Source organism: Rhineura floridana, chromosome 3, assembly GCF_030035675.1.
Source record: "Rhineura floridana isolate rRhiFlo1 chromosome 3, rRhiFlo1.hap2, whole genome shotgun sequence".
Taxonomy (NCBI): Eukaryota; Metazoa; Chordata; class Lepidosauria; order Squamata; family Rhineuridae; genus Rhineura; species Rhineura floridana.
In genome coordinates, this window is record NC_084482.1 from 76,142,594 (window position 1) to 76,154,892 (window position 12,299).

At 43.3% G+C, this 12,299-nt stretch overlaps 1 protein-coding gene and 1 long non-coding RNA gene across 18 annotated transcripts in view; one reads left to right on the top strand and one right to left on the bottom strand.

Annotated features, from left to right (window-relative positions):
• CACNA1A (calcium voltage-gated channel subunit alpha1 A) overlaps positions 1-12,299 on the top strand; it is a 360,598-nt gene that overhangs the window by 309,058 nt on the left and 39,241 nt on the right. For all 15 annotated transcript variants that reach the window (XR_009761364.1, XM_061616674.1, XM_061616687.1 and 12 more), the window contains 5 exons: positions 3,614-3,719; positions 4,469-4,576; positions 6,770-6,870; positions 8,454-8,563; positions 10,137-10,275. Coding sequence is in view for 14 of the 15 variants with exons in the window: in XM_061616674.1 (XP_061472658.1) it covers positions 3,614-3,719; positions 4,469-4,576; positions 6,770-6,870; positions 8,454-8,563; positions 10,137-10,275 (564 nt within the window). In the remaining variant the exon portion in view is untranslated. The remainder of the gene's footprint in view (positions 1-3,613; positions 3,720-4,468; positions 4,577-6,769; positions 6,871-8,453; positions 8,564-10,136; positions 10,276-12,299) is intronic.
• LOC133380097 (uncharacterized) overlaps positions 1-12,299 on the bottom strand; it is a 69,376-nt gene that overhangs the window by 10,990 nt on the left and 46,087 nt on the right. The gene's annotated exons all lie outside the window — the stretch shown is intronic.

Sequence of the window (12,299 nt, forward strand, 5' to 3'; positions counted from 1 at the left end):
TACAGAACCCTTTGAGTAAAAATAGTGTTTTCAGTGTAATACCTTATAAAAAATCCCTCTTCTCTAGTGGCTCCTGTGTTTAGTCTGCCATGTCCTTCCCATCTGCTACCATTATCCATACATTCTTAGGTTCATTTAACCATGACATCAGCTGTCCAGAAAACCACTGGGAGAAAAATGATTCTGTAATTCCCTTACCTGATTGTGGGGAAAAGAATTTGGGGTCTCTGACAACCCTATCTGTCCTGATGGAAAATTGCTGCCTGTATCCATGCTTCCCTCATTACCCCTTCTTCACTATTGCTGTCCTAGAGCATACAGAATCCTCACGGCTTCTTCTGTGTCAGACAGCAATCCAAGGAGCCCAGTTCTACAGAACTGACATTTTCATGTTCATTAGCGTACACACACTATGGCTAACATGATTTGACCCTTTCATCTCCCTTAATACTGCAATCCATGCTTGCTTCAGTGCATGGAAAATCTAGGGTGTTGTCCCCAAATCAGCACCCAGTGAATTCTGTGCCATTAAGCACGCATTCACACACAGAGAGAAATTCACATTCAGCAAGCAGAAACTACAAATTCTATTAATGAAGCTTTTTATGCAAAGTACAAAATTGTATGAATATTTGTATATTATTTTGTTTTTGGTTTGGTAGGCATTGAGATATTTTGGGTCACTACAAGAAATGCTTTGGGGTATTGAATGCAGCAGAAGTCATGTATAGAATGATGCTGAAAGAATGGCATGTGGACTTGGAGTGAGCCGGAAAAAAGTCACAACCCACTCTCATATTCAGGCCCAATCTCTCAATTTATGGCAGCAGAATGCAAGTAGCTGCAGTGTGGTAACATTTGAAGTAAGACAGGCATGGTGGGGGCAGCAAGGCGGTCACTTCTCAATCCCATAACAGCACTGCAAATTCTAGGGCAGAACACTGCTGCTATGGGAGGTAACCATATTGCTGGCTCCAGCCACATGAATCAGTTATTACTAGGCATCAGCCATGCTGTAGCAGTTCCTATACCATTCATGTATGGGATGGTATTCAATGCTAGTCCTTCTCAGAGTACATCCATTAATATCAATTTCTACTTTGAGTAGGACTTTGTTGAATACCACCCTCTGTCTTGAAGACTTCCGGAATCCTGGGAGTAGCCTCTGAGACAGTCACTTGATCCTCCCAAGTAGTGTGGCTATTGAGTTCTGGTTGCAAAGCAAAGTTATAATTTCTACAACTATTGCAGAATTCTAGGCCAACTGCCAAAAAGTTCATATCCTCTGTGAATTCCCAATGCAATGCAAAGGAAAGTTCTGAAGGGTGGGAAGGGAAATAAGGTTGCCTTATCTTGCCTATGAAATGCCTCACCAGTGTTGTTATTACTATTACTATTATTATAATCATTTATTACCTGCCCTTCACCCAAAGGTCCCAGAGCGGGTTACAACAGTTTTAAAATATGACATTAAAACAATTTAAAAACAAATCTAAAATCCCAAAATAAAGTACACGTCTCTGGTGTCAAAGGCCAGGGTAGAGAGGTGTCTCTTCAGCATTCACCTAAAACTGTACAGTGAAGTTGCCAAACATACCTCACTGGGGATTGGGATCCACTCCAAATCATGTCTGTGGCCAGAAACAAAGGCTTGACTCCGCAAGATCTTTTGACAGGTGGACTAAATTACATGATAAAACTGGATTTGATACACAGGTGTGTATCATGTTCATAAAGATGTCAGAAACACAAGGGAATGTGAGGGAACAGACAGCATTCTTACCAAATTGTCAAGAGAGAATGCTGAGTCCACAAGTACAAAGCACTGGGGAGGAATGGTTCAATTTAACACAAAATGGTTTCCAAGATTTACAGGTTTTCTGGACATCAGATTTCTGAGGGATCTTCGTACATAATGTATTTTCCTCATTGTCATCTGTATGTGTGTCTCCCTCTTTCTCTCTTGGCTCTCTTCTTCCCAGTTTTGATTTCATCTGTCGTCATTCTGTGCACCTCTGTTCAATGACATCCACTTAATGAATCCCAAAGATCCTGACCGTCTAACTCCCATTTCCATTAGTCCTATCTCAGCTAATGCACTAGCTGGTCAAGCCCCACCCTGAGCATCTTGTGTGATCTCTAGCCCACGGCCTTGGCTCAGGAGAATGGCACATGGCCCATAGTCTGTCAATTTCATTTCTTTCTTTTCTACCTTAAGGACGCACCCATTTTTTGCACCAAGTGCCCACAATCCGGATCTCCCGTAGAGCAATCTATACCAGAGCTATGAATGAGTCTCAATGTGTTCTCTGTGCATGACTTTGCATTGTGCTGTGCTGCATGCTGCATGCTCTTTTTGCATGCTTCTAGTCTTGCACATTTGATGAAACCTGTTCTGTTGAATGGTTGTGTGCATTCTCCTTGAACCTCATCCCTTTACCACTGCTGTTTGCTGCTATCTTGGATAGACAGGATTTTGTTTTGTTTTTCCTTTGTTTTACACTTTTTACGTAAATATATAGACAAATGAGCTCTTTGGGGAGAACTCTGTGGAAGTTAGGAAGAGCACCTTAAAAGAGATTCATTCTGGAGAGAAGTGACATTGTGTGAAATTTAATTAGAACACATGGGATTCAGATGAGGACTCCCAAGTTCTATCTACAACTGGGAGGAGAGTAGTCTAGTGACAAAATTGGTACTCTGGTCTATTCCTAATCTCTGACGGGAATGAAATCCAGTGGGTTGGAACAGAAGCCTAAAAACTGTCTTCCAGTTCTAATATAGACAAACATAAGGGTCTTCTTGGAAGGCATTCAGGCTACAATAATCTCTGGTTAAAGTGATGGCAAAAACCCAGCAGATAATATTCCAGACCAGTGCTAATTATGTTCACTTGGAAGTAGGTCTCATTTGTTTCACTAGGATGAAGTTCCCAACAGCATGCTTAGGAGTGAAACCAGAGTTCACACATTTATTGTATAGGATTATTCCCATCCCCATCTTCTAGTAAAGGTAAAGGTGTCCCCACACTTACAGTGTGAGTCATTTCTGACTCTTAGGGTGCCATCTTGCGTTGTTTACTAGGCAGACCGTATATATGGGGTGGGATTGCCAGTTCCTTCCCCGGCCTTTCTTTACACACACCCCCAGCATATGCCGGGTACTCATTTTACTGACCACGGATGGATGGAAGGCTGAGTGGACCTCGACCCCTTTTACCAGAGATTTGACTTCCTCCTTCCGTTGGAATCAAACTCCGGCCGTGAGCAGAGCTTCGGCTGCGTTACCGCCGCTTACCACTCTGCGCCACAGAGGGCCATCTTCTAGTAGCTGATGCAAAATCCATGATGCTAGCATGTAAAAGATACTGGGTGAAAGCAAAGTACAGTGGGTTGGGAACTGAGTATCCCACTGACTATTATCACCATTGTAGCCAGGCTGTGGTTCTCATGAACTTGGGTGGGAAGTGAGGTTAATCCATGAGTAGGAAGAGAAATACAGGACAAAGTCCCTGAGCTCAGAGTTCTCCCCAGAGCTCTGATGTTCCTCTGTGCTTAATAACCTTGGAAGTAGGAAATTGTGAGATGACACCTTTCTGCTCGGATTTCTGCAGAGACTACTTCGTATGGACCTGCCTGTGGCAGACGACAATACAGTCCATTTCAATTCCACCCTCATGGCGTTAATCCGGACTGCACTTGACATCAAGATTGCCAAAGGCAAGTCACACACACATACAATAAACCTAGCAAGAGAGAACAATTTGTTTCCTGACAGAGAATTCTGGGGAATGAAAGTTAATATAGGAAAGCACATCCTGGCCTACTATAGCTAGTATTGACCCTTTAGACTGAAAAGGGTACACAAATGCTGCCTCTGAGAGAAATAAAGCTCCTGGACCACATGTTCCCCAGGGAGGGGTGGTAAAGAGCAGGCATGCTGGCTCTCAGATCAGTCACATATCCTAGTACTAGCCTTTCCTCAAAGAAGATCCACCAGAAGAGTGAAACTGCTTTAAAACTAAGGATCCCATAAAGGTTTACACTGGATGAAATGTACTTGTCAATGTTAAAAGCTTCATGGCCCCTGTTTTCTGATTCTCCTGGACTGGAGTTCTGCCTGGACATTTTACTGTAGTGGTTTGCATTTTCTTTTCTTTTGGTCGGTGCATTCCACACCTCTCAGTAAAGCTCCTTTACATGTATAGACCAGGGGTGAGGAACCTATGGCCCAGCCCTCTGGATGCTGTTGTTTGCCGCCCTGGGCTCCTACTGGGAGGAAGCTTGGGATATAAATCACATAATAAATAAATAAAGCTATCGAACTTTGGTATAGGGAGGCTATAATTCAGTTTTCAGTAATACATGCAATCCAAGAGAAGCAGAATAATAATATTTCTGGGGAGGGGGTGGTGATCAGTTGCTCAGATCTTTATTACTAACTCTCACATCTGGCTTAAATCTTCTAGGGGGGGCTGACAAACAGCAGATGGATGCTGAACTGAGAAAGGAAATGATGGCAATCTGGCCCAACCTCTCCCAGAAAACTCTGGATCTCCTGGTCACCCCTCATAAATGTAAGAGCTGTCTTTTACTATCCCTCCTTATTACATTCCTTCTGCTCACATGGAGTTCATGAGATACTCTCTTCTCGATGATTGTGTTTACTATGGCATTGCCATTTTCCTGATGGAGAGAACTATTATTTCACATGTGGATGTACACATGCTCTTCCACTAACTGCCAGGCACCAATGAAAGCATCCCTGCTCATAGCTCGTATAGCCCACTGGAGGGCTACATGATACGTTTCTCATAAATCTAGGTCAAAATAGTAAGTCTGAGTTCATTCTGTACTACCTTAAGGTTGATGTCAGTCTGGAACTGAGTTTTGTATTTATACATGTTGAGCCCATCTTGTAAATCAACCATGATAGCCATCCAGTTTTTGACTATTTGTAGCTCTTGAGAGAAATCATCACCTGGGAAAAGTGACCCTGGGAGGAAGGGTGGGATATAAATTTAATAAATAAATAAATAATGATTTAAAACATGATTGGAAACCCATCATGAGAGTGCATTTAAACTTACTGCAGTAATGATTATGGTCCTCATGCAGTTATCGATAACCTGAATGAGTTAAACTGTTAGCACCTGTTTTACATGGTGATTTTCTCTCTGTCAAGTAGTCTTCACTTTTAGTCCTTATTTTATTTTTAGCTTCCATTCTTCAGGATAGCACCTTGCAATAGCTCTCTGCTGCAGCCATCCTGCTTCTCCTTGCTGGGGCTTTACTTTAGGGAGCCTTTTCTAGCTTTGGATAGGCTATGCCACTGTCTTCCCACTGAAGATGTGTGTAAAACAGAGATCAAGCCCACCTGCTCCTTTGTCCCCACATCTTTGTCATCACATCTTATGTGATGGAGAAAACAGCAGTCCAGTGTCCAGGTGGCAGCTTTCACAATAGCATTCCTGGAGGCAGCAATGGGGTGGATGAGGGCTAAACGGAAGTTCACTCTTTACAAGATACAGGTGCTGTGGATTAGTGGTCTAGGAATTGGGTGAACAGCTTGTTCTGGATGGGGTTATAGTCCCCATAAAGGATCAACTATGTAGCCTGGTAGTACTCTGTAATTCTACCTTGTCATTGGAGGCTCAGGTAGTGGTTATTGACAGCTACAGCTGATTTACCATCTATGGACATTTCTAGACAGGGAAAGTCTGTACACACTAATCTGCACCCTAGTAACTTCCCAGCTTGACTACTATAATGCACCCCTCACAGGGCTGCTCTTGAAGACTGTTCAAAGACAGCAGCTAGTTCAAAATGCCAGTTTTGGAGCTTCTGCACTGGAAGCCTATATGTCACAATTCAGGATGTTGACTTTGACATATAAAGCCCTGAATGATTTGGGACCTAACTACCTGAAAAAGAACTTGCCCTGCTTGTGTGTTGAGATCTGCTGGGAAGGCCCTGTTGGTAGTACCACCATTAATGGAGATCTGTTTGACTGGAACTTGGAAATGGGTCTTCTTGGTGCACCCCAACTCTGGAACACTCCACTCCTTGAGATAGGATAGGCACCAATACTGGCCAGATTCTAGTGACAGGTAAAGATGTTTCTCTTTAATTGGCCTTCAGACAGCAGTAGTGATATGCTGTTTATCAAATAAAGGGGTTTGTATATTATGATTTTTAACTTTTTTTAAAAAAAATCTGTACACTGATCTATATTGTTGTTTTGTACTTTTATTTTATTAGAATCTGCCCTAAGACCATGTGATGAAGAGTGGAATAAAAATTACCCAAAGAAATACATTCCTTTTTCCATTTCCCTCTGGAATAAGAGGAGGAAGAGCAATGTTTTAAAATGTGCAGGGAGGCTCCACAAGAAGGCTCCTCACTGCAGAATATCACTCTCCAACTTATAAAGGGTGATTAGAATGACTACAAGAGGGTGAAGCTAGTGCACTTATTCATTCACTCCTTGTGTTTACTTTATACATATACAGAATGCCTGGGCTCATAAGAAGCCATGTTCAGCTCACCATGTGGTGAGTCAGACTAGCAATTTAAAACTCTGAACGTACCCCCAGATGTATACCTGGACTGCAACTGCAAAACTCATGAAGGAATGAACCCTTTTGCATGCATGCAGGCACACATACACATGCAGCTGCAGAGAATGTACCCCACCAGCCAAGACAGTGCCAAGGGAACAGTAAGCTGGAGTAATTTATAATTCTCTTTCTGCTTTCTTTATCCTACAGCTACCGACCTGACAGTGGGCAAAATCTATGCAGCCATGATGATCATGGAATATTACCGCCAAAGTAAGGCCAAGAAGTTGCAGGCCATGCAAGAGGAGCAGGTACATGGGGGCCATAAAACATGGTTTATGAAAAGTTCCCTTAGTTTCCAGCTTTCATATTTTTGGCAAATTCTGTGTCTGTTCTGTAAATCTGGTTTCCATCAGTCCCTGAACTCCTGTATGTTAAGGGAGGCGGAATGTATTGTTTAAAAGCCGATACTCCTGCAAGTGACTAATTCAAGTCCCAATTAACAGTGGTGTGTGTTAAGAACCAGACCCTCTGTATACAGTTAATACAATACGTCTTGAAAACAGCACCACTTGAACTACCAGCTGTAGGCATGCCTGGAGGAAGTAAAATCTAGATCCATTCCAGTTTGGTTTCAAACCTGGTTTTGGCACAGAACCAGCCTTAGTAGCCCTGACTGATTATCTATATTGGGAGAGAGATGGGACCAATGCGACCTTGTTAGTTCTCCTTGATCTCTCAGCAGCTTTTGACACCATTAACTATGGTGTCCTACTGGACTTTCTGAAGGGGGTGGGAGTTGGAGGTCATGTATTGTAGTGGTTCCACTCCATTCTGCAGGGCCACTAGCAGAAGGTTATTGTTGCTTGGCTCCATGGCTTTTAGGCTGCGGGGTCCCACTAGGGATGGGATCAGTTGGCTGGTGGCACTTCAAAAACATTCAATTGACCTAACAGGTAGTATCAGTTTGAATTCATTCTTTGTCCCCTATCTGCTGCTTTTACCAGTCTGATTTTTTTCCTTCCCCAAAAATATTGATATTGATATTTTAAAAGGAAATACCAGTATTTTTGGGGGGGATTATAAAGGAAAGGAAAGCGGCTTTGCCGCTGCCTCCTCCTCTGTGACTGAGGCTGATCAGTTTTCACATTAGCAGAGACTGGCTGTTTCGTTTTGGAAAGTAAAGGAGAAAGTAACTTTCAATGCCCCTCACCCCCTCCTTGGCAAGCCCTGAGTCTTTAATGTGGGCAAGACTTGGCTTGCTTCCTTCCGCTTGGAGCTTGAATTATTTGAGTGGAGGGTTGTGGCAGAGAGAGAAACCTGTACTGCTGTGCTGTGCGGTGTAAAAGAATATATTGGGGGGGGGAAACTGGTGTCGGGGGAAAGTTGCTAAAGTTCAGAACAAACAGGATCACTCTGCAAAGATGGAGAATATGCAAATCATTGAAAATCTGGTGCTAAATCTGAATTCAGCTGAATTCTTGTCCCAAAGTTGATGATCTCTCAGCTGCACTGACTGAGTGGACCTCCATCCTTTCTCCTCCCTCTCACCACATCCTGATGGAATGGCTGCTGTTAACAATTGATGGAGGGAGGAGCCTGGCTTCTCAGCAAAAATGATTGTGGCTCCGCATCTCTTCACAGAAACCATATGACATTGATCCTTGTTTCCATTTTTGCAAGAACTTGGCCTAATCTGTGAGCAAGGCCTCACTAAGAATATGGCCTGGTTGTAATTTACATTTAGGATGACTAAGGTTGCAGGGATTGCCTCCCACACACTGCTTTTCAAATGGTCTGAACTTAATTTGATGAAAAGAGGATCTAATAGCTGCATGTATTTTCCAAACGATACCTTAATACCAACTTTGTATCATTCTGTGCTTTCCTATAGAATCGGACACCACTTATGTTTCAGCGAATGGATCTATCATCCCCTTCCCAGGAGGGTGGCCCAGGACAGAATGCTCTTCCCTCCTCACAGCTGGATCAAAGGGGTGGAATGTGAGTTTTAATATAGCTTCCAGGCATCTTATACTATAAGGAGAATCTCAGAAACAGAATGCGCTGGGTCAGACACCTCATAGAACTCCATCACTACAGATTATTAGAAACCTAGTCATCTCATCATCATATATAACCGTGGAGCCCCCACCTACAAAAACTCCAGAATGTATTTATTTTTTAGATATTTTCTGAGGGTTTGGATATTTTTTTACCAGTCTTTACAAAAAATTCCCGGGGTAGTTTACGTAATGTTCCTTATGGAATGAGTGGTTGCAGGCCAGCTCCAGACACTCTTGGATGAGACCAATTATCTGGATCCATTTCAGTTGGGTTTCAAGCCTGGTTTTGGCATGGAAACAGCCTTGGTCGCCCTGTATGATAACCTTTGTCAGGAGAGAGACAGGGAGAGTGTGACTGCTGATTCTCCTTGATCTCTCAGCGGCTTTCGATACCATCGACCATGGTATCCTCCTGGGGAGACTGGCTGAGTTGGGAATGGGAGGTACTGCATTGCAGTGGTTCCGCTCCTACTTGGCAGGTCGCCTCCAGAAGGTGGTGCTCAGCACCCTGGACTCTCCAGTATGGCCCAGCTACGTCCCTGTCTGGACAGGGATAACCTGGCTTCAGTTGTCCACACTCTGGTAACCTCCAAATTAGATTACTGCAATGCACTCTACGTGGGGCTGCCTTTGAAGATGGTTCGGAAACTGCAGCTTGTGCAAAATGCAGCAGCCAGATTGGTAACAGGGACCTGACGGTCCAAACATATAAAACCGATTCTGGCCCGCTTGCATTGGCTGCCTGTATGTTTCTGAGCTCAATTCAAGGTGCTGGTTTTGACCTATAAAGCCTTAACACGGCTTGGGACCACAATACCTGATGGAATGTCTCTCCCGATATGAACCCACCCGTACACTACGGTCAAGATCAAAGGCCCTCCGCCGGGTGCCTACTCCAAGGGAAGCTCGGAGGGTGGCAACAAGGGAGAGGGCCTTCTCAGTGGTGGCCCCCAAATTATGGAATGATGTTTCTGACGAGGTGCGCCTGGCGCCAACACTGTTATCTTTTCAGCGCCAGGTCAAGACTTTCCTCTCCTCCCAGGCATTTTAGCAAATGTTTTAAATTGTTTTTATATTGTTTTGAATTTTAAAATTGTGCTTTAAATTGTTTTTAAAATATGTTTTTAAATTGTGTATTTGTTTTAATGTTTTTGATTGCTGTAAACCGCCCAGAGAGCTTTGGCTATGGGGCGGTATACAAGTGCAATAAATAAATAAATATTTTTCAGTGTGCCAACTTTGTTTTTTTCTGATTTGACTTCTTTGACTGGTTACTCCCTGCTGCAGGCCTTTCAAGTATAAGAATCCCTAGAACTACAGATCCAGGCTAGGTTCACTTGGCTGGGAAACTTTAGGGTACAGAATAGCAGGGAACTTCCTTAGCAGCCTGATGAGGGAGCTATTGTAGCAGCTTTGTCTTTCCGCAACCCTAATGATTCTGTGTCACTACCGGTCTCTGGTTGTGGTTCTACAGCAACTTGTTGGAGTCTGACTTTTCTCTGTGCCTCCAGGAGCATGCAAGGAGGAGGAATGAAAGAAAGTGAATCATGGGTCACACAACGAGCACAGGAGATGTTCCAGAAGACGGGAACCTGGAGCCCAGAAAGGGGGCGCCCAGAAGAGATACCCAATAGTCGGACCAATTCCCAGGTGGTTTATGTGCCTGCTAAGTGTTTGGACTGGCATTTGCTTTTCTCTCTGTCTTGCTCTTTCTCTGCCCCAGTCCATCCTCCTAAAACCTGTTTCAAGACTGTTGTAACATGCAACCTATCTCTAGGCCCAAGGCCGCTTCTAGCTCTTGAGGTGCCTGGTCATAATAAAAATAAAAAATGACAATGCACAAAAACTAAATAAGACTCCAAAAAAGAGAGATAATTTGAATATTCAGCAGATGTTTTCATAGCCTTTTCTGTGCAAATGCACTAATTTGCAGCTCTGAGCTAAGAAAGTATATTGCATTTTGGACCGATGCACATAAAAACAAGTTGCAAAACTTTTCAAGTGCCAAAAATATAACAAATTTCTAAATTTGAGGGCCCTTTTGAGCTTGAGGCCCAGGCCAAAGGGCCCTCCTGCCCCCACCCCAATTGGCCCTACCTATCACTACAATCAGACATCATGATTTAAGAATTCCAGAATCATAGGAAAGTTGTTAGGCAAGGCCTAGAGCACAGGACCAAATAGGTGAGATACGGATTTTGATGCTCAATTTTCATATGGATTTTCTCAAAAGATTTAAATTGAAGATAAAATTGCAGTTGTGCTCAGAATTATGAGCACAGCAGCCTGTGAGAGGAAAATGGAGATGTATCCTGCCATATTGCACGTCGTTTGCAATCACAATCTGTTGAATTATTTCCACAGTCATAAGTCCACTGCCTTATTTGTACTGATGTACTATATTCTCTGGTGTCCAAAATGGTTTTAGGATACTGTGTACTGGGTCGTCCTCAGTTCTGCCCACACACCATGTGTACAATCAGTGTGTCAGTGACATGGTACATCGGACAATAGTTGCCATTCCTGACAGAGTGATACTGATTCACCTGTTGTACCACAACGATATCCCACCACAATATGTCCCAATGGTGTATTTGCCAGTTCAGACTTCCTTATACACATTGTTTTGCTGGCATATTGAAACTTAGGACTGGGCTGTTCTTAACAACAGGAAGGTTATTAACACATAATCAAAGTAAAGTACTTGTACAATTATTTAATAGTTGTACTCTTTCTGATTGTGGCCATAGGCAGTGAGGATACCAACTGATTTGACACAGTATCAGTTTTCATGTCTGCCTATCTACTTATTTACCAAACTGTTTCTGTGCAACTTGAGACCAAACTAGACAGTATGCTAAATATGTATATGCATTTATAATGTTTTGGCCTACTTTTAAAATAACAGACATGAGAGGTGCAATCAGGATTGGGACCTCTGCTGCAGTCCCAGGGAAAATCCATCCACTTAAATGTGCTGTTTCCTTTAGGAGGGATTGTGCTACTGACACCATCGGTAGCTTCCCACTCAGGGCAGTCGTCCCCTGTTCCCTCACCCAGTGCCATTGCCTCAGTCAGATTTGTGGGGCCCTTGTCTTGGTTTACAAATTAAATTGGTTTAAAAATTAAGCCACCAGTGTCTTAAACAACTGTTTAACTAAAATACAACTGTTTTTAATAAAAATAGAAACCTTGGGTGATCCAATCCTGAATTCTCCATGTCTTGTGTTATTTGCCCTCAGCCTGTAGACTGGGAGAATAAAAGTGCTTTCTCTCCAAGAATACTGGCAACAGCTAGGAGCACCTTCTTTCCTTGCATGCTTTTATATATGCCAGTTATGGAGGGAGCTTTTCAAGAACTCACCCCTGTCCAGTAGGATCCTGCTGTGTCCTGTGAACTCCAAAGAACTTTGTGCAGCATCTTTGAGCCACTTGTATATCAGTGGAGGCTGCTTCATTAAGGCAAATGGGACACTGTCCCACCAAGGTCAGTTTGCCCTCAGCCAGCCCCCGCCTGCCTGCCTTCTTACTTACTTACATCCAGTCCAAAGGATGGCCCTGGCTGTTGGCTTCTTTCACCTTAGTCTCAGAGTTGCCTCTGTAGAAACTCAGCAGGGAGAAAGATGGGGATAAAACTATAATTAGTTGGCTCTGCCTGTCATTGACTCTGGCTC